Source organism: Aethalodelphis obliquidens, unplaced genomic scaffold (assembly GCF_003676395.1).
Source record: "Aethalodelphis obliquidens isolate GAN/ISIS:26980383/991018 unplaced genomic scaffold, ASM367639v1 scaffold6, whole genome shotgun sequence".
Taxonomy (NCBI): Eukaryota; Metazoa; Chordata; class Mammalia; order Artiodactyla; family Delphinidae; genus Aethalodelphis; species Aethalodelphis obliquidens.
Genome location: NW_020837950.1, coordinates 42,813,392 through 42,836,510, shown reverse-complemented (window position 1 = coordinate 42,836,510; position 23,119 = coordinate 42,813,392). Strand labels below are relative to the sequence as shown.

The 23,119-nt window shown below is 37.0% G+C and overlaps 1 protein-coding gene across 5 annotated transcripts in view; it reads left to right on the top strand.

Moving 5' to 3' along the window:
• The window catches only part of TBCK (TBC1 domain containing kinase), a 236,088-nt gene that overhangs the window by 102,302 nt on the left and 110,667 nt on the right, over window positions 1-23,119 (top strand). For all 5 annotated transcript variants that reach the window (XR_003432228.1, XR_003432229.1, XM_027103446.1 and 2 more), the window contains exon 21: window positions 22,951-22,987. Coding sequence is in view for 3 of the 5 variants with exons in the window: in XM_027103446.1 (XP_026959247.1) it covers window positions 22,951-22,987 (37 nt within the window). In the remaining 2 variants the exon portion in view is untranslated. The remainder of the gene's footprint in view (window positions 1-22,950; window positions 22,988-23,119) is intronic.

Below are 23,119 nucleotides of genomic sequence, written 5' to 3'. Positions count from 1 at the left end.
TTAGATTGAGAAGAATCATTTATGTAGAAAAATATGTATGGAATTATAAAGATAGTCTGATAAAATCCTTAGACATATTCATGAACATAGTATTAAAAAATCACATATGGAAAAATAACTTATCTTTGCTTAATCAGAAAAATTAAACTCTGAAAGTGTATGGTATATGAGAAGAGGCAAGCAAAAAACATTGTTAAAAAATAATGTGGACATATATTAAGCGCAAGCAGCATGAGCATTAGCATATTTGTCTTGATTTCCCTTGCTTCCAAATCCCATAGAGACGACACAGAGGGTCCAAATGATACCTGCATAATGCAGTGGATTGTGTTATAGGAGAGGAACTCCGAGTTTAGGGAACTTGATTTTTTTTTTAAATGGATATTAAACATATCTTCATTTACTCTGGAGAGAGAAAGAAAGAGAGAGAGAGAGAGAGAGAGAGAGAGAGAGGCTATCGTTTTCTTCTGAGGCTATAAGAAAACCTGTCTGTTGCTGCAAAAAGAGACTCTATCTCTGTTTACCAAGGCTATTTTTGTACAAACATCGTTGAGACTATACTGCAGAACAAAGGGCAGTTAGCATCTCTGCTCACAAGAAATGTGGAAGTACAGGAATGCATATTAAAATTTGAATGGTACTCACTAAAAGAATAGAAAGAAAATGTATAACTTTTAAATGGAATGGGGGAGTGTGGAACAAAGGAAAGTCATCCACCCCTTTAAAAACATAGAGAAAACACAGAAAGAGGGTAAGCTAAGTAGATTACCTAATAAAGGAAATTATTAGATATTTTTAAAAATCCATCTATATGCTGTTTATAAGAGACAAATGTAAAAATTTAAGGATATTGGTCAAAAAGGAGATTTAAAAAATATGAGGCAAATATTAACCAAAAGAAAACTAATGCAGTGATATTAATATAAACTAGTAAAACAGAAAGCACAAAATAAACCCATCCAGGTATGGAATTTGGTATATGACAGAAATGGCTCTATAAGTCAATTTGAAAAGATTATTCAATAAATGGCCCTGATGCAATTGCGTAACTATATGGAGGGAGGTGGGAATCAAAGCCAACGTCACACCATACATAAAAATAAGTTCTAGCTTGCCTAGAAGACATACATATGGAATGTCAGATTTATAATTTCCATCTAGGAAGGAATTCTTACAGAAGTTATAGAAAGTACAAAACATAATATTTAAAGAAGAGAGAATTAGAATTCAGGAATGGTAGAAAGGGGCTTTCCATTATATTGGAATCTATAATGTACTATTTTGCTTTAAAAGTTTTTCAAAGCATTTGTGACAAAATGTTAGTTAATGTTTGTTAAATCTGAGTGGAGGGTACTTTAGTGTTTGTTAAATGTGCTGCTATGTAAGGTGAGTTAATTATTTAATAATTCAATAATTTTGATATAATATCTTTATTCTATTTACCCTCTCCTATAATTACTGGGGTATTTTTGTATAACTTCTTGTAAAAGCTTCAATACTAGTAATGCGAAAGTAATATTGATTCATATATATAGTGTGATTAGTTTTATGAGACATTCATAAGTCGCATGGGGTGGGGGACAGTTCCTTGTGGGTTGAGAATGTCCAGTATGTGGCAAATACTGAGCATTCCTGGCCCCCAGCCACTGATTGTCTATAATAATCCCCTAATCATTGTGACAATAAAACACCTACACGTTATTTCTGAAAAATGTCTCTACATGTATTTCCAAACATCCTCTAGGGAACACGTCTATCACTATTGAGAGTCCTAGAGTTAACAAAAGAGAAGTTAGGGGAAAGAGAATATATCTTAACCTGGAGGAAATTCCCTTTTCTCTGACTATTCTTTTGTCACGGAGAAAGGGCAAAAGGAGAGATATTTAACACAGTTAAAGTGTTAATAGGAAGATTATTTTTGGGGGTTTTTGTTGTTGTTGTTGTTTTTGTGGTACGTGGGCCTCTCACTGTTGTGGCCTCTCACGCTGCGGAGCGCAGGCTCAGCGGCCATGGCTCACGGGCCCAGCCGCTCCGCGGCATGTGAGATCTTCCCGGACCGGGGCACGAACCCGTGTCCCCTGCATCAGCAGGCAGACTCCCAACCACTGCGCCACCAGGGAAGCCCTGTTTTTAGTTTTTTGAAATCTTGATTTTTTTGTGTGTGTTTTGTTGGGCTGTTTCTCAAGTTTGGAGATAACATGAAAATGTTGAGACTATTTTTAAATTTAATTTAACAAAAAGATTTGATGTTTTTAACGTAGAGATTATTGACAATGAATAGTGGTGGGAGAGGTATGATGAAATGGAGAATTTTTCTAACATTTTTCTTATTCTATTAATAATCACTTATTTTTAGTTACATGTCATTAGTTTGTATGTGCAGTCTTGCTTTCTTTTTTTTTTCCCGAATTATTGCCTTCAGTGTTCTACCTTTAAGATGATTGCTTATGTTATACAGCAGAAACTAACACACCATTGTAAAGCAATTATACTCCAATAAAGATGTTAAAAAAAAAAAAAAAAGATGATTGCTTAGGTGACTTTCTGCACCTCCAACAATACAGGCTAGGATTCATCAAGGGCAAATGTGGACACTTTGGTAATGAGATCCCAAACTGAGTTTCCTGCTCAATAACTAATCCTATCAAAGTAAGCCCTCATTAATCTTCCATCATTAAAATGCAGACTCCTATTGCAGGAAAGATTGTGATTTCTGGCTCCTTTGCATTTGCCGTGGGTCACAGAACTCTGAATACTGAGTACTGCTGAAGCTTGAATAGTTAGGAATGTTGTGCACTGATGTGATGCTTAGATTATATATATCATGGTAGTTATGTGATTTACATATAAATAGGGTGAATAATGTGTATTTGGCAAAATTGGGGCCAGAGTGATTTTTATCATTTCTGTCTTGGTGTATGTTCTGCTTCTGAAAACATACCAGGCCTTTGAAATGAGAACAGGAAAGTATGTTTCTTCATTCTTAAGGAAACTATTTTTCTGAAATGCTATAAATAGCATTCAACCTGCAAATTATGAACAGTTGTTCGGTGGCCAGTAAGAGAAATGATAAGGGCTATATCTCAGTACTATATGTGCCTCTTGAACCTAACTGTCTGCTAAAGATAAAGCTAACAAATTCAGTCGTAAGCAAGTATGCTGGCAAAACCGTTGTCATTTAACTACAGTCTTAATGGATGCTTATACTACTACCGATTTTCTCCCTCCCTAAAAGTTTATCACTGTCATTTTCAAATTTTATATTGAGCTGAGTTTGTACTAACCAAAAATGTGAAAGGATTTCTCAGAAATATTTATGTATTTGTTTGTTTTGTTTGTTCATTTGTTCCTTCATTCATTCCTGGCCTTCATGTTGTTATTGTTACATAAAGAAATTTTAGGTTTTAATCTAAAGAGGAGATTAGTGACAGTGAGCTTTTTAGATTTTTATCAAGTGTGGTTACAGGGTAAATTAGGAAGTTGCACCCTGTTTAGAGTCTCCCATAACAAGAGTCCCCACTAACCTGTTCTAATCCATCTGTGGAGTGCCAGGATATGTCCTTTGTCTTGCTATTGCTGTTTTCCCTGACTTTAGTCCTAACCCCATTCTACTGACCTTGGGTTCTTGAAAGCCCTTAAATACAAAAGGCTTACTGAGCTCTCTTTCTTATGATAAAGCTTAATTACCTTTCAGAAAGGACTCATATCTCAGAAGCCAAAGACTTATTAATTCCATAGGCCAGGTATCTTCTTGCTAAGAACACATACATACAAGTTAAGTATCCAGCAAGTTTCCCTCTTTAGTAAATCCTCACTCTGTTTTCAATCTAATGTATCCTTATACTGGTTGAGAGACAAGTAAAAGGAAGTATATGCTTAGTGAAATAAGTCAGACAAAGACAAATACTATATGATACAACTTATATGTGGAATCTAAAAAATAATATAAATGAATCTATATGCAGAACAGAAATAGACTCGCAGACATAGAAAACAAATTTATGGTTGCCAAAGGAGAGAGGGAGCAGGGGAGGGACAAATTAAGGGTATGGAATTAACAGAAACAAACTACTATACATAAAATAGATAAGCAACAGAATTTACTGCATAGCACAGGGGATTACACCCAATATCTTATAATAACCTATAATGGAATGTACTCTACAGAAGACAAACCTGAATCACTGTCCTGTACATCTAAAACTAACACAATGTTGTAAATCATCTATACTTCAATTTTTTTTTTTTTTTTTTTTTGCGGTACGCGGGCCTCTCACTGTTGTGTACTCTCCCATTGCGGAGCACAGGCTCTGGACGCGCAGGCTCAGCGGCCATGGCTTACGGGCCCAGCCACTCCGCGGCATGTGGGATCTTCCCGGACCGGGGCATGAACCCATGTCCCCTGCATCGGCAGGCGGACTCTCAACCATAGCGTCACCAGGGAAGCTCCATACTTCAATTTTTTTTAAAAAAAAAAGGATGTATGGTATGATGCAGCAGTTCTCAAACTTTTTGATCGGTCTTAGGACCCATTCACGTTTTTAAAAATTATCAGATATCCCAGAGTTTTTATGTGGGTTTATCTCTCTTAGTATTTACTGAGACATTTAAAAAATTATGTAGTTATTCATTTAAAAATGACAATAACGAAACCATTGCATGTTAACAAAATAACATTTTTCTGAAAAATAATTGTTTTCCAAAACAAACAAAAAATAATGGAGGAGTGGTATTGTTTTATATTTTTGCAATTTCTACTTAATAGAGGAAAGTTAGATTCTCATATCTGCTTCTAAATTCAATCTGGTTGCAATACCTTGTTTTAGTTGAAGTACATGAAGAAACTCTGGTGGCCCTACATGGGCATGTAATGGCAAAGGACCTTTTCAGACAGTGGTAGTTTCTTAAAGCTTAATTGCAATGTACAATCTAAAACTATATCAATGAACTTTTCAGATTCTTTTATTTTCAAGTCCATCAATCTATCTTGCACTGTGAATGGCTCTTTTACCCGTACATGATTTTGTAATGTTGTGCATTGGTCATTTAGAAAATACTGGTGCACTGAACTATGCAGATCTTTCAACTATGAGACATTTTATTATACAATATCAAAAAAATCACATTCGTTAATATCACCACTGATCTCATCCAAAAAGTCATTAAGTATTGAGAAGCTGCCAAGCTAACAGTGGCAGATTCAAGTTTTCCAAAATTCTAATCTTCACCTGACAGCTATTGTTGTTTCTTGAAGTGAAAGGTTCACTTCATTTTTGAGAAATATCTGCCAAATATCCAAGCCTGAAAAAAATTATTGTTTTTATGTCATTCTTACAAGTAAAAAATGGCATTTCTTGAAAAAAACACCTACATTCACTCATAGCTGAAATGATTGCCCAAGTGCTTTTTTCTCAAGACAATCTTTTTTTTTTCTTTTACACTAAGCAACAGATTTTTTTTTAAACATCTTTATTGGAGTATAATTGCTTTACAATGGTGTGTTAGTTTCTGCTGTATAACAAAGTGAATCAGCTATGCATATACATATATCCCCATATCCCCTCCCTCTTGCGTCTCCCCCCCACCCTCCCTATCCCACCCCTCTAGGTGGTCACAAAGCACCGAGCTGATCTCCCCGTGCTATGCTGCTGCTTCCCACTAGCTATCTATTTTAAATTTAGTAGTGTATATATGTCCCTGCCACTCTCTCACTTTGTCCCAGCTTACCCCTCCCCCTCCCCATATGCTCGAGTCCATTCTCTAGTAGGTCTGTGTCTTTTTTCCCATCTTGCCCCTAGATTCTTCATGACCATTTTTTTGTTTGTTTTTAAGATTCCATATATATGTGTTAGTATACGGTATTTGTTTTTCTCTTTCTGACTTACGTCACTCTGTATGACAAACTCTAGGTCCATCTACCTCAATACAGATAACTAAATTTCGTTTCTTTTTATGGCTGAGTAATATTCCATTGTGTATATGTGCCACATCTTCTTGATCTATTCATCTGTTGATGGACGTTTAGGTTGCTTCCATGTCCTGGCTATTGTAAATAGAGCTGCAATGAACATTGTGTTACATGACTCTTTTTGAATTATGGTTTTCTCAGGATATATGCCCAGTAGTGGGATTGATGGGTCATATGGTAGTTCTATTTGTAGTTTTTTAAGGAACCTCCATACTGTTCTCCATAGTGGCTGTATCAATTTACATTGCCATCAACAGTGTAAGAGTGTTCCCTTTTGTCCACACGCTCTCCAGCATTTATTGTTTGTAGATTTTTTGATGATGGCCATTCTCACTGGTGTGAGATGATATCGCATTGTAGTTTTGATTTGCATTTCTCTAAAGATTAATGATGTTGAGCAGTCTTTCATGTGTTTGATGGCAATCTGTATATCTTCTTTGGAGAAATGTCTATTTAGGTCTTCTGCCCATTTTTGGATTGGGTTTGTTTTCTTGATATTGAGCTGCATGAGCTACTTGTAAATTTTGGAGATTAATCCTTTATCAGTTGCTTCATTTGCAAATATTGTCTCCCATTCTGTGGGCTGTCTTTTGGTCTTGTTTATGGTTTCCTTTGCTGTGCAAAAGCTTTGAAGTTTCATTAGGTCCCATTTGTTTATTTTTGTTTTTATTTCCATTTCTCTAGGAGGGGGGTCAAAAAGGATCTTGCTGTGATTTATGTCATAGAGTGTTCTGCCTATGTTTTCCTCTAAGAGTCTTATAGTATCTGGGCTTACATTTAGGTCTTTAACCCATTTTGAGTTTATTTTTGTGTATGGTGTTAGGGAGTGTCCTAATTTCATACTTTCACATGTACCTGTCCAGTTTTCCCAGCACCACTTATTGAAGAGGCTGTCTTTTCTCCACTGTATATTCTTTCCTCCTTTATCAAAGATAAGGTGGCCATATGTGCATGGGGTTATCTCTGGGCTTTCTATCCTGTTCCATTGATCTATGTTTCTATTTTTGTGCCAGTACCATACTGTCTTGGTTACTGTAGCTTTGTAGTATAGTCTGAAGTCAGGGAGCCTGATTCCTCTAGCTCCATTTTTCGTTCTCAAGATTGCTTTGGCTATTCGGGGTCCTTTATGTTTCCATACAAACTGTGCAATTTTTTGTTCTAGTTCTGTGAAAAATGCCAGTGGTAGTTTGATAGGGATTGCATTGAATCTGTAGATTGCTTTGGGTAGTATAGTCATTTTCACAATGTTGATTTTTCCAATCCAAAAATATGGTATATCTCTCCATCTATTTGTATCACCTTTAATTTCTTTCATCAGTGTCTTATAATTTTCTGCATACAGGTCTTTTGTCTGCTTAGGTAGGTTTATTCCTAGATATTTTATTCTTTTTGTTGCAGTGGTAAATGGGAGTGTTTTCTTAATTTCACTTTCAGATTTTTCATCACTAGTGTATAAGAATGCCAGAGATTTCTGTGCATTAATTTTGTATCCTTCTACTTTACCAAATTCATTGATTAGCTCTAGTAGTTTTCTAGTAGCATGTTTACTATTCTCTATGTGTAGTATCATGTCACCTGCAAACAGTGACAGCTTTACTTTTTCTTTTCCAATTTGGATTCCTTTTATTTCTTTTTCTTCTCTGATTGCTGTGGCTAAAACTTCCAAAACTATTTTGAATAAGAGTGGTGAGAGTGGGCAACCTTGTCTTGTTCCTGATCTTAGTAGGAGTGGTTTCGGTTTTTCACCATCGAGGACGATGTTGGCTGTGGGTTTGTCATATATGGCCTTCATTATGTTGAGGAAAGTTCCCTCTCTGCCTACTTTCTGCAGGGTTTTTATCATAAATTGGTATGGAATTTTGTCGAAAGCTTCTCTGCATCTATTGAGATGACCATATGGTTTTTCTCCTTCAAATTGTTCATATGGTATATCACGTTGATTGATTTGCGTGTATTGAAGAATCCTTGCATTCCTGGAATAAACCCCACTTAAATCATTGTGTATGATCCTTTTAATGTGCTGTTGAATTCTGTTTGCTTGTATTTTGTTGAGGATTTTTGAATCTATGTTCATCAGTGATATTGGCCTGTAATTTTCTTTCTTTGTGACATCTTTGTCTGGTTTTGGTATCAGGGTGATGGTGGCCTTGTAGAGTGAGTTTCGGAGTGTTCCTCCCTCTGCTATATTTTGGAAGAGTTTGAGCAGGATAGGTGTTAGCTCTTCTCTAAATGTTTGATAGAATTCGCCTGTGAAGCCATCCAGTCCTGGGCTTTTGTTTGTTGGAAATTTTTTTTTTTTTTTTGTGGTACACGGGCCTCTCACTGTTGTGGCCTCTCCTGTTGCGGAGCACAGGCTCCAGACACACAGGCTCAGCGGCCATGGCTCACAGGCCCAGCCACTCCGCGGCATGTGGGTTCTTCCCGGACTGGGGCACAAACCCGTGTCCCCTGCATCAGCAGGCGACTCTCAATGACTGCGCCACCAGGGAAGCCCGGAAGATTTTTAATCACAGTTTCAATTCAGTGCTTGTGATTGGTCTGTTCATATTTTCTATTTCTTCCTGGTTCAGTCTCAGAAGGTTGTGCATTTCTAAGAATGTGTCCATTTCTTCCAGGTTGTCCATTTTATTGGCATATAGTTGCTTGTAGTAATCTCTCATGATCCTTTGTATTTCTGCAGTGTCAGTTGTTACTTCTTTTTCATTTCTATTTCTATTGATTTGAGTCTTCTCCCTTTTTTTCTTGGTGAGTCTGGCTAATGGTTTATCACTTTTGTTTATCTTCTCAAGGAACCAGCTTTTAGTTTTATTGATCTTTGCTATCATTTCCTTCATTTCTTTTTCATTTATTTCTGCTCTGATCTTTATGATTTCTTTCCATCTGCTAACTTTGGGGTTTTTTTTTGTTCCTCTTTCTCTATTTGCTTTAGGTGTAAGGTTAGGTTGTTTATTTGAGATGTTTCTTGTTTCTCAAGGTAGGATTGTATTGCTATAAACTTCCCTCTTAGAACTGGTTTTGCTGCATCCCATAGGTTTTGGGTCATCGTGTTTTCATTGTCATTTGTTTCTAGGTATTTTTTGATTCCCTCTTTTATTTCTTCAGTGATCTCTTAGTTATTAAGTAGTGTATTGTTTAGCCTCCATGTGTTTGTATTTTTTACAGATTTTTTCCTGTAATTGATATCTAGTCTCATAGCATTGTGGTCAGAAAAGATGCTTGATACGCTTTCAGTTTTCCTAAATTTACCAAGCCTTGATTTGTGACCCAAGATATGATCTATCCTGGAGAATGTTCCATGAGCACTTGAGAAGAAAGTGTATTCTGTTGCTTTTGAATAGAATGTCCTACAAATATCAATTAAGTCCATCTTGTTTAATGTATCATTTAAAGCTTGTGTTTCCTTATTTATTTTCATTTTGAATGATCTGCCCACTGGTGAAAGTGGGGTGTTAAAGTCCCCTCCTATGATTGTGTTACTGTTGATTTCCCCCTTTATGGCTGTTAGCCATTGCCTTATGTTTTGAGGTGCTCCTGTGTTGGGTGCATAAATATTTACAATTGTTATATCTTCTTGAATTGATCCCTTGATCATTATGTAGTGTCCTTCTTTGTCTCTTGTGATAGGCTTTGTTTTAAAGTCTGTTTTGTCTGATGTGAGAATTGCTACTCCAGGTTTCTTTTAATTTACATTTGCATGGAATATCTTTTTCCATCCCCTCACTTTCAGTCTGTATGTGTCACTAGGTCTGAAGTGGGTGTGTTGTAGACAGCATATGTACTGGTCTTGTTTTCATTTCCATTCAGCCAGTCTGTGTCTTTTGGTGGGAGCATTTAATCCCTTTACATTTAAGATATTATCGATATGTATGTTCCTATTACCATTTTTTTTAATTGTTTTGGGTTTGTTACTGTAGGTCTTTTCCTTCTCTTGTGTATCCTGCTTAGAGAATTTCCTTTAGCATTTGTTGTAAAGCTGGTTTGGTGGTGCTGAATTCTCTTAGCCTTTGCTTGTCTGTAAAGGTTTTAATTTCTCCGTCAAGTCTGAATGAGATCCTTGCTGGGTAGAGTAGTCTTGTTTGTAGGTTTTTCTCCTTCATCTCTTTAAATATGTCCTGCCACTCCCTTCTGGCTTGCAGAGTTTCTGCTGAAAGATAAGCTGTTAACATTATGGGGATTCCCTTGTGTGTTATTTGTTGTTTTTCCCTTGCTGCTTTTAATGTTTTTTCTTTTTGTTTAATTTTTGAGTTTGATTAATATGTGTCTTGGCATGTTTCTCCTTGGATTTATCCTGTATGGGATTCTCTGTGCTTCCTGGACTTGATTAACTATTTCCTTTTCCATATTAGGGAAGTTTTGAACTATAATCCCTTGAAATATTTTCTCAGTCCCTTTCTTTTTCTGTTCTTCTGGGACCCCTATAATTCGAATGTTGCTGCATTTAATGTTTTCCCAGAGGTTTCTGAGACTGTCCTCAATTCTTTTCATTCTTTTTTCTTTATTCTGCTCTGCAATAGTTATTTCCACTATTTTATCTTCCACGTCACTTATCCGTTCTTCTGCCTCAGTTATTCTGCTATTGATCCCTCTAGAGAATTTTTAATTTCATTTATTGTGTTGTTCATCACTGTTTGTTTGCTCTTTAGTTCTTCTAAGTTCTTGTTAAACGTTTCTTATATTTTTTCCATTCTATTTCCAGGATTTTGGATCATCTTTACTATCATTATTCTGAATTCTTTTTCAGGTAAACTGCTTGTTTCCTCTTCATTTGTTAGGTCTGGTGTTTTTTGCCTTGCTCCTTCATCTGCTGTGTGTTTCTCTGTCTTCTCATTTTGCTTAACTTACTGTGTTTGGGGTCTCCTTTTCACAGGCTACAGGTTCGTAGTTCCCGTTTTTGGTGTCTGTCCCCAGTGGCTAACGTTGGTTCAGCGGGTTGCGTAGGCTTCCTGGTGGAGGGGACTAGTGCCTTTGTTCTGGTGGATGAGGCTGAATCTTATCTTTCTGGTGGGCAGGTCCACCTCTGTTGTTATGTTTTGGGGTGTCTGTGACCTTATTATGATTTTAGGCAGCCTCTCTGCTAATGGATGGGGTTGTGTTCCTGTCTTTCTAGTTGTTTGGCATAGCGTGTCCAGCACTGTATCTTGCTCGTCATTGAGTGGAGCTGTGTGTTGGGGTTGAGATGGAGATCTCTGGGAGATTTTCACCATTTGATATTACGTGGAGCTGGGACGTCTCTTGTGGGCCAGTGTCCTGAACTTGGCTCTCCTACCTCAGAGGCACAGCCCTGATGCCTGGCTCGAGCACCAAGAGCCTGTCATCCACACAGCTCAGAATAAAAGGGAGGGAAAAAAAGAAAGAAAGACGAAGATAAAATAAAGTTATTAAAATAAAAAATAATTATTAAAAAAATTTTTTTAAGTAATAAAAAAAGGACAGACAGAACCCTAGGGCAAATGGTAAAAGCAAAGCTATACAGACAAAATCACACACAGAAGCATACACATACACACACAAAAAGAGAAAAAGGGAAATATATATATATATATCTCGTTGCTCCCAAAGTCCACCTCCTCAATTTGGGATGACTCGTTGTCTATTCAGGTATTCCACAGATGCAGGGTACATCAAGTTGATTGTGGAGATTTTGTCTGCTGCTCCTGAGGCTGCTGGGGGAGATTTCCCTTTCTCTGTTCGCACAGCTCCCGGGGTTCAGTTTTGGATTTGGCCCCGCCTCTGCGTGCAGGTCGCCTGAGGGCATCTGTGTCTGCCCAGACAGGATGGGGTTAGAGAAGCAGCTGATTTGGGGGCTCTGGCTCACTCAGGCCGGGGGGATGGAGGGATATGGAGTGCGGGGCAAACCTGTGGCAGCAGAGGCCAGCGTGACGTTGCACCAGCCTGAGGCGCGCCGTGCGTTCTCCCTGGGAAGTTGTCCCTGGATTACGGGACCCTGGCACTGGCAGGCTGCCCAGGCTCCCGGGAGGGGAGGTGTGGATAGCGACCTCTGCTTGCACACAGGCTCCTTGGTGGCAGCAGCAGCAGCCTTAGTGTCTCCTGCCCGTCTCTGGGGTCCGTGCTTTTAGCCGCGGCTCGTGGCCGCCTCTGGAGCTCCTTTAAGCAGCGCTCTTAATCCCCTCTCCTCACGCGCCAGGAAACAAAGAGGCAAGAAAAAGTCTCTTGCCTCTTCGGCAGCTCCAGACTTTTTCCCGGACTCCCTCCCAGCTAGCTGTGGCACACTAGCCCCCTTCAGGCTGTGTTCATGCAGCCAACCCCAGTCCTCTCCCGGGGATCCGACCTCTGAGGCCCGAGCCTCAGCTTCCAGCCCCCACCCGCCCCGGTGGGTGAGCAGACAAGCCTCCCGGACTGGTTAGTGCTGGTCAGCACCGATCCTCTGTGCGGGAATCTCTCCGCTTTGCCCTCTGCACCCCTGTGACTGCGCTCTCCTCTGTGGCCCCCGAAGCTCCCCGCTCCGCCACCCACAGTCTCTGCCCGCAAAGGGGCTTCTAGTGTGTGGAAACCTTTCTTCCTTCACAGCTCCCTCCCAGTGGTGCATGTCCCGTCCCTATTGTTTTGTCTCTGTTTTTTCTTTTTTCTTTTGCCCTACCCAGGTACGTGGGGAGTTTCTTGCCTTTTGGGAGGTCTGAGGTCTTCTGCCGGCGCTCAGTAGGTGTTCTGTAGGAGTTGTTCCACATGTAGATACATTTCAGATGTATTTGTGGGGAGGAAGGTGATCTCCACGTCTTACTCTTCCGCCATCTTGAAGCTCCCTCTCAAGACAATCTTTTTCTTCGGTACACAGTGCAAGTACTTTATGCATACTTCCAATTTTGTCTCATGGAACATTTTAAAAGATATTTAACAAAATTAATAATTTTTACTCCTTCACAAGAATATGACTTCTATAATTTAGTGCCACTACCTTGATTTGTGATGAGGTGCCAGTAGTTTTATTCACCAGTGGGTTTTTTTGCACCATTAGCGCAAATGTTAACATAGTAAAAAAGAGCAAAAACGTTTCAGTATTGTTATAAAAATAGCTTTGAAGTTTGGGGCCCCTGAAGGGTCTTGAAGGTCCCCAGAAGTCTGTGAGCACAATTTGGGTAAGCACTCAGACACTGGTGTCAAATGGGGCAGGGTTCTCATCCGGACGCTTCAACTTACTAGCTAAACACTTGTTAGTTTTTCTTATCCACAGTTCTCTTAATGTTGATTATAATAAATCTTACCTCTTAGGATTATTGTGATGATTAAATGAGATAATACATATAAACCGTTTAACACAGTTCCAGGTACATAGTTAGTATTAAGGGCTTAACCATTATCGGTGTTCTCGTTTTACTTATTAGAATCTGTTCATGTTGCACTGTTTCTTTGGTTATGTTAATATGATTTACATTTTAAAAAGCATTATATTACAAGCTATAATGGATATATTATTTTGCTGCATTAGTTAACAAACACTTTGCTGGAGGAAATATGATACTAACAACAATAAAGACTTCCTTGTTTGTCCGAGTTGGTGAGATTGCTACTTCATTTTAAATTTTAACCTTTTTTATTGCTTGATTTTTAAGGTACTTTTCCGTCTCCCAGAAGGTGTTACGTAGCGCGTCTTATAGATTCAATACAGTCATTAATGTGCCAGGCACTGTGTTCCATACTACTTTGTTTTATCTATAAGAATGCAGTATTTATTGGCTGCTTTATTAAGATAAAGATTAGAAACAGATAATCTTTTGTTTCAGGGTTACTGGTTTACAAAAATATCAGAATATAATTGTTTTCTATTTAAAATATTCTAAAGAGTTGCTCTGTAAATCACTGTTATCATATAGATTTGTAATTCTCACCTCCTGACTTTTGTCCCCTTGTTGCTGGTTATGAAGGCAGGTTTTGTACTTGCAAATGTTTCCCCAAGATTCTAAGAAGATAGGAGTACTGTTAAATAAGGAGAGCTATTTATTACTGCTTTTGCCTGTATTATGTAGTTTTTTTTATTTACGTGAAACCCTTTCCCATTCCATCGAATTTATCCTGGTTTAACGTAAGCCATCATCTTTGTTCATTGTTGAAAAAGCTAACAGTCTTTTGAATATGAGTAACACAATGGAACAATACAAATGTTTTATGGGACATATTCTTGATTTTCAAGAATTTTCCTTCATATCAAGTCATGTTATTTTATATGTGGTTAAGAAGGCAATAGTGAGTCAGATATAGACAAAATAAAGGATCTTGTCAAATTTGAAAAGTTGAGGGAAAAGATTTTATGTAAGAATTTTTGAAATTTTGTGAACTCAGAGTAGTTGACATGGGATTGAGGAATATTGATTCTGAGAGCCAGCAGGACTAGAAATACTTTAGCCTTCTTCGTCTGTGCCTTGCATTAATTGAGTCTACCTCGACCTCTAAAACATCATGTACAGTTCCCAGTGCTCAGGATTCTCTTCTCTTTACCTTCCACTCCTATCTCCTGGTTCCAAAACATGTGTAGCTTTTGTTAGATGGCTTCATGAGGTTAACTCAGAATTTTGGGTTGTTGAAATACTTTCCGATTGTAGAAGCTTCTGGGCTGTTATTAAGAATGATAATTGTACTTCCTATGCTGATATCTGATATATGCCACATCTTCTGCCAGGTGTTTTAGAGCCATTAACTAATCTTCACAATAATCCTAAAGGTTCAAAGAGATATGTAGCTACCAGATGACAAAACCAGAGTTTCAAAGTTTCAAGAAAACATATGAAAATCTACTGCTTTGAAAACCTGCTGTTTTCAAGCATCCTTTACTTGAATGGCTAGATGTACATTTTTCTAAGGCAGAGAATCATTGCAAGGCATCCATCTAATGGTCAACATGCATTTTACAGAGGTGGCTTACGGTAACTTAAATATAAAAATGCTTTTGACTTGAGGTAAACAGAAAATATGTTCATTAAAAAAATAGATTAAGAAAGTCAATTAGAAGGGACTCCCTTTTGTATTAATTTTTATTATTACTATGTATATTAGAGAGAGAGAACACATAATATGTTTGTAAATAAATCCATTTGACAAAAGATTCACCTAGAGTTTATATTATAAGAAATATTTCCTTTTTTAATCTTTTTCATTTTTATATATTTGTAAGTTTTTGAGCCTTAATTTTCTGCTCTTGAAAATCAAGTTAATGAGCCCCTGCCTTTGTTTTTCCTATTGATGTTTCTAACTTTGACATTACCAGACGATATAGAAAGGCTTCATGAAATGGTTAATAACACTATACTTTCTTGATTATTGCTAGGGGGCAGTATTTACTCAGCTACTCTTTCAGCAGACTAGCACTAGGCTAATTCAGGAACATAATTTCATGATCTGGAGAAAACAGAATGTGTGAATGTATGATTTCTTTTCACTGGGTTTGTTTCCACCTTTAAATTGGGAAGTAGCTAATAATATCTCTAACTTAATAAGACTAATTTTATATATTTTTCATATTTGTAAGAAAATATTTCATTATTTGTTGTTTTTTTTAATTAAAACCTAAACTACCCTAGTATTCAAAATTATCTTATTTTGCTGTCTTTTTTGTATCAGACTGTATTATGAAGATATAGCAATATGCTAAGAAATTATTTAAGATGAAAATATCAGTTAAAATTTTAATAGGGAGAAATAATAGAAGGAATAAATAACAGGCATTACAGTCTCACAGAGTATATTACATATTTATTTACTTGACTTTAGTTGGTAAGCAGTGACTGGGGCTGGTGAGAACCTAGGAGTTGTTATATATTAAAGAAATTTATTCAACTTGAATTATTACTTTTCAAATATTTATTAGAATATGCTTCATTTTGCTTATTTCTAATAACTGTTTTCATAATTGTTGTCAAAGTATAGGTATATAGTTCAGCATTTCAAGTTTAATGTTTTTTCCATACTTGCCAGTATTTAATATGATGGATACACACACACACATACACACCCCAAGGAAGATTAACTGATTTTCTCTTTATTTCATATGTATTGAAAACTTCTAAATAAATTGTGTAATCTTGTGACTATTTAATCTTTTAATCTGTCCCTTTCAAATATCTTTATTATATATATTTCATTCTTTCAACAAATATTTCAGTGCCTATTATGTACCAGACATTTTCCTAGGCCCTGGTTACATAAATGGAAAAAAAAAACGACAGAAATCTCTGCCCTCATTCAACTTATATTTTAGTCGGGGGCAGACAATAAAGATAAATATACTTTGTGGTATGTTAGGTAGTGATAAGTAGTGAACAAAAAACAGCTAAATCAGGGACATGGAGGTTAAGTGCTCAGGTGAAGGAGGGATTGAATATTTCAGTAAGGTAAAGCCTCACAGAAAAGGTGACTTCTGAATAAATGCCTTAATGAATTGAGGGAAAGAGCAATCCAAACAGAAGCAACAGCAAGAGCAGCAAGAGCTACAGCCCTGAGGTGTAAGCATTCCAGGGATGTCAGAGGAGCAGCCAGGAGACAAGAGACCAGTGTGACTGGAGCACAGTGAACAAGGAGATGAAGGTCAAAGAGGTAATTGAAGGGCCAGATTACACAGTCTTATAGATCAGGAGTCCCCACCCCGCTGGCCAGGGACCTGTCCCGGTCCCGGCCTGTTCGGAACAGGGCCGCACAGCAGGAGGTGAGCGGCGGCGGCGGGCAAGCAAGCCAGAAGCTGCGTTCTGCCACTCCCCATCGTGGCTCGTGTTACCGCCTGAACCATTCCTCCCCTCCCGCCGCCATCCGTGGAAAAATTGTCTTCCATGAAACTGGTCCCTGGTGCCAAGAGGGTTGGGGACCGCTGTTATAGATCATAGTTAGGACTTTAGCTTTTACTGTCGGTAGTGGAAAGCCACTGAAAGCTACATCTTCTTATCTAAACATTTTAACACGATCATTCTGCCTGCTGTGGTAAGAAAAATCCAAGGAGGGGCAAGATGGAATCTAGAAGACTAGTCATGGGCTATTGTAATAATCTAGGCAAGAGATGATGGTAGCTTGAATCAGGAAATTAGCAGTAGAAGTGGTGAGCAGTTTTCATATTCTGGATATATTTTGAAGGTAGAGCTGGCAGGACTGCTGGTGACAAATGTACAATGTGGAAGAAAGAGGAGATAAGAATGATTCCACAGTTTTGTTTACCTGAGCAACTGGAAGAATAGGATCGCTCTTAACGAAGATTTGAAAGACTGTACTTGGAGGCACAGATTTTGGAAGCAGTGTCAGGAGCTTAGTTTGGGACATGATATGCATATCTATCAGATATACAAGTGGAAATGTCAAGTAGGCATTTGTACATACCAGTTTGGATTTCAGGAGAGAGGTCTGGGATAGAGCTGTAGATATAAGTCCTCACATCATTTGGAGAAAATAGAAGAGAAAAAAATTCTAAGCACTGAATATAGGGCATGCCAATATTTAAGTCAGGGAGATAAATAGGAACCAACAAAAGAGATGGAGAAGGAGCAGTCAGAAAACTAGATGAATGTGGTTTCTTGGAAGCCAAGTTAAGGTGGGGGGCAGGTGGTTAGAGGAGGTGAGAATAGTAAATTATGTCAAAGCCTGCTGATTGGTAAAGACTGAGAATGAGAATTGACCATTAGATTTAGAAACATGGAGACCTTTGATGACCAAGAGAAGAGCAGTTCTGGTTGTGAGGTGAAGGCTAGAACCTAATTGGAGTGGATTGAGAGAATATTTAATGAATAGCTACTGCTCTTAATGAACTGTAAGATCCTTAGAAGCTAGAGCTATGCTTTCTTCACTGCTTATCCTATCAGGCATAGAGTGAATTCTCCCTAACTCTACCTTCTGTTCTATTCAGACCTCCAACAAATTCCATGAGGCCTACTCACATTAGGGAGGGCAGTCTGCCTTATGAAATCTACTGATTTTCATGTTGATCTCATCCAGAAACACCCTTAAAGACACATCCGGAATAATGTTTAACTAAGTGTCTGGGCACCTGTGTCAGTAAAGTTTACACATAAAATTAACCATCACAAGAACCATTGACTTCTGTTGTGGTTATTGCTGTGGCTGCCTTTAAACCTACCAATTTGTTATTTTTATTCTATTTGTCCTATCAGTTCTTTGTTCTCTTTTTCCTTTTTATCTGCCTTCTTCGGATTTGTTGGATATATTTTTTGTGATTCTATTTTATCTCCTTTGTTAAGACACTAGCTATAACTCTTTGTTGTTTTCTTATTGGTTTCTTTAAGATTTACACAGTGGTCCTCAACCAGGGGCAGTTTTGCCTCCCATGGGATTTTTTGGCAAAGTCTGAGACACTTTTGACAAAACTGAACAAGTGCTACTGGCATCTAGTACAGAGACTGGGTTGCTACAAAAATCTTAAAACGCAAACTACACCTCCCCCTTGAAAGAGTTGTCCAACGCAAAATGTGAATAGTTCCGAGGTTAAGAAATTCTGGTTTATACTATAATTCTTTAACTTATTATAATCTGCTTTTAAGTAGTATTATACCACTTCACATATAGTATAAATACTTTACAACATATACCTCCATTTTACCCTCCTGGCATTTGTATTATTGTTGTCCTACCTTTTATTTCTACATATATTATAAGCTCCACATAAATTATTAGTTTTGCTTTAGAGAGTCACTTTTTTTCTGGTTGTGCCACGCAGCTTGTGGGATCTTCGTTCCCCGGCCAGGGACTGAACCCAGGCCCTTGGCAGTGAAAGCGTACCGTCCTAATCACTGGACTGCCAGGGAACTCCCGAGAGTCACTTATTTTTAAAGATTTTTTTTAAATAAAAGTTTTTTATATTTAACTACATTTTTATAATCCTGAGTCTCTTCATTCTTCTGTATAGGTCCAGATTTCCATGTGGTATCATTTTCCTTCTGCCTGAAAGACTGACTTCAGCATTTCTTATAGTGCAGGATTGCTGCTGATGAATTCTTTCAGTTTCTGTTTGTGTGAGAGTCTTTATTTTACCTTTCTCTTTGAAAGATATTTTTGCTGGACATACAATTCTAAGTTGATAGGTTTTTTTTTTTTAATTACTTGAAAAATGTCGCTCCACTGTCATTTTTTGTGCCCTGTTTTTGACAAGAAAACATTCCTCTCACTGATGCTTTTACATAGTGTGCCTTTTTTCTCTGGCTGTGGTGTAAGATTTTTTGAGAAATCTGATTATGATGTACCTTGGTATAGTTTTCTTCATGTTTCACGTGCTTCAGGTTCTTGAGATTATTTACTCTATCAGATTATAGTTTTCATCACTTTTGAAAAATGTTCAGCTATTATTTCTTCAAATATTTTTTTCTGTCGCCTCTCATCTTCTCTCTGTCTTTTGCAGTCTCCAATAACATATTCAGCTGGTTGAAGTTGCTCACTGATGCATAGGACATGTTTTGTTTTTCTTTATTCCCCCTGTCCGTGTTTCATTTTGGGTAGTTTCTATTGCTGTATTTTCAGGCTTACTTATCTCTTCTTCTGCAGTGTCTGATCTGCTCTTAATCCTATTCAGTGTATTTTTTAACTCAAACATGGTATTTTTCACGTCTAGAGAGGTTTTTTGGTTCTTTTTTATATCTACTATGTCTTTACTTAACGTGTTCAATCATTTGTTAGATTTTTGAACATATGTATACAGATATAAAAAGCATTTTGAGGGCTTTCCTGGTGGCGCAGTGGTTGAGAGTCCGCCTGCTGATGCAGGGGACATGGGTTCGTGCCTTGGTCCGGGAAGATCCCACTTGCCACGGAGCGGCTGGGCCCGTGAGCCATGGCCGCTGAACCTGCGCGTCCAGAGCCTGTGCTCCGCAATGGGAGAGGCCACAACAGTGAGAGGCCCACATACCACAAAAAAAAAAAAAAAGCATTTTGACATCCTTGCCTGCTATTACAAACATTTATGTTAGTTCTTTGTCCATTTTGATTGAATGATTTTTCTCCTCATTATGATCATTTTTTTTCTGCTACTTTGCACTACTGATTTTTTTACTGAATTTCAGTCATTGTGAATTTTACCTTGCTGGTTATTGGATATTTTTATGTTCTTGTAAATATTCTTGAGCTTTTTTTTGAGATGCAGCTAGGTAACATTGAAACAGTTTGATCTTTTCAAGGCTTGCTTTTAAGGTTTGTTAAGTGAGACCTGGGCAGCATAATTTGGGAGCATAATTTTGCCCCATTACTAAGGCAATATCCTTTTGAGTACTCTACCTTATGCTTTGTTTATTTCAGGGTTTTAAAAAAAATTGTAGCTAGTGGTAAGGTGAACCATGCCTGGCTTTGTGTGAGCCTGGCATGTTTTCCCCCTGATCCTTTCAGGTGGTTCCTCCCCACTTTGTGTTCTTCCTCATACACATGCTCTCTTCAATAAAAGGGATTGTTAGTTTTGTTGCTGAAGTAACTCAGGTAAGATTCCTAATGACAAACAATTGGCTTTGATCAGAAGGGTAGAGCATAATATAATTTATGTTATATCCTTAAAAGCAAGAAAAGTTAAATAATACTGATGGAACTTACATATACAGACTGTATGTTTAAATTTAAATTAGGCTGAAAATTCAGAGTTTATTATATTTTATTGTTTTCTACAACCAATACTCTATAGTGAAGTCACATACCTCTGTACTCCTCAGTTTCCCCATTTGTAATGGCTGTGTCAGTGCATATAAGTGATAATCTTGTAGGGAGCAATGGGTTTATTTCACATACAGTACTTAGATTTTAAGGTAGTCTATAACTGTACTTACGGTTCTTGACTGGCATTTAATAGCATAGATACTCAATTGTGTATAATGCAAAGAAATATTCAACTCTACTTATAAATTCACAATTGATAGGTGCTGAAAAACTATTTATTTAAACGCTATAGGTAGTACAAAAATCTTTGTCTAATAGGAGCATGCAATGACATAAAACATAAAAGTAGAGCTTTTTCAGATTTTTCTATAAATTATTATTGGTTTTTGATACTTGTTATTAACAAAGGAGATTTTACTCTACTTTTAGAAATTAAGAATGATTTCTCACTTTCAAAATCTCACAAAATTAATTGGTGTGTGTGTGTGTGTGTGTGTGTTTCATTTCTAGAGAGTAAACTTAGGAAAATAAATTTGTCACTCATCTAAAGAACCAAATTATTTCATTCCTGGATCTCATTACTTTTATGAAGCTTCCTGTTAATTTAGAAAGTGGTAATAGGCATAAGCTTCATAAAAATTTTTTAATGAGACATTTTGGACATTTTTCAAATATCATCTCATCATGTTTCAAAAAATACTCAGTAAGGGTAACTCAACACTGATGAGGACTCTTCAAATCTTAGGAATATTTTATTCCTAAGAACAAAGTTCTCCTTTGAAAAGTAGACCTTTGAAATTAGCATGCTAGTATTGTGTTTGGATTAGGCATTGTCTTGAGTGTAGTCTTTGATGAAATGAAAATACTCTGTGGAATAAGCCTTGGCCAAAGGATCATCTGCAGCATTTGTAATAGATGTCATTATTTAATAGAATATTTGTGATAATAATTATAATTATCTAGATTCTCTTTTATTTTTTAAAATTTTTATTGAAGTATAATTGATTTACAATGTTGTGTTAGTTTCTACTGTATAGCAAAGTGATTCAGTTTTATATATATATATATATATATATATATATATATTTTTTCTTTTTTAGATTCTTTTCCATTATAGGTTATTACAAGATATTGAGTATAGTTCCCTGTGCTATACAGTAGGTCCTTGTTGGTTATCTATTTTATATACAGTAGTGTGTATATGTTAATCCCAAACTCACAATTTATCCCCCCTCCTTTCCCCTTTGGTAACTGTAAGTTTGTTTTCTATGTCTGTGAGTCTATTTCTGTTTTGTAAATAAGTTCATTTGTATCAATTTTTTAGATTCCACATCTAAGCAATATCATATATTTGTTGTTCTCTGTCTGCCTTACTTCACTTAGAATGATCATCTCTAGGCCCATCCATGTTGCTGCATATGGCATTCTTTCTTTCTTTTTTATGGCTGAGTAATATTCCATTGTATGTATATACCACATCTTCTTCATCCATTCATCTGTCATTGTACACTTAGGTTGCTTTCATGTCTTGGCTATTGTAAATAGTGCTGCAATGAAGATTTGGGTGCATGTATCTTTTTGAATTAGAGTTTTCTTCAGATATATGCCCAGGAGTGAGATTGATGGATCATATGGTAACTCTGTTTTTAGTTTTTTAAGGAACCTTCATACTGTTCTCCATAGTGGCTGTACCAATTTACATTCCCATCAACATTGTAGGAGGGTTCCTTTTTCTCCACACCCCCTCCAGCATTTATTATTTGTAGACTTTTTGATGATGGCTATTCTGACCAGTGTGAGGTGATACCTCATTGTAGTTTTGATTTGCGTTTCTCTAATAATTAGTGATGTTGAACATCTTTTTATGTGCCTCTTAGCCATCTGTATGTCTTCTTTGGAGAAACGTCTATTTAGAACTTCTGCCCATTTTTTGATTTTTTTTTTATATAGAGCTGTGTGAGCTGTTTATATATTTTGGAAATTAATCGCTTGTCAGTCGCATCATTTTCAAATATTTTCTCCCATTCCATAGTTTATCTTTTCATTTTGTTTATGGTTTCTTTTGCTGTGCAAAAAAAGCTTTTCAGTTTAATTATGTCCCATTTGTTTATTTTTTTTATTTCCATTACTCTAGGAGGTGGGTCCAAAAAAATATTGCTGTGATTTATGTCAGAGAGTGTTCTGCCTATGTTTTCCTCTAGGATTTTTATAGTATCCAACCTTACATTTAGGTCTTTAATCCATTTTGAGTTTATTTCTGCATATGGTGTTAAAGCATGTTTTTAATCAGTGGAGTAGACCAAAACATAGAGCTTTTTTTACCATTCAGTTTACTGGAAGTCATTCTAATTATCTCTTTTATTTCCTCTTTATCCATCCCCTGCATCCCTATCTTTTTCCACTCATAGCTCTATGCCATCCCTTGGTTTCTCACCATGTTTACTCGTAAGTATCATTTTCCCTTTTCTTTCAATATTGTATTAGCAAAAGAACAGCTTCATTCTTCCCCAGTATATTATAGTTACAGTAATACTAAGCAGATTTAATTACATGAGCATCCTTATGTAATTCTAAGGT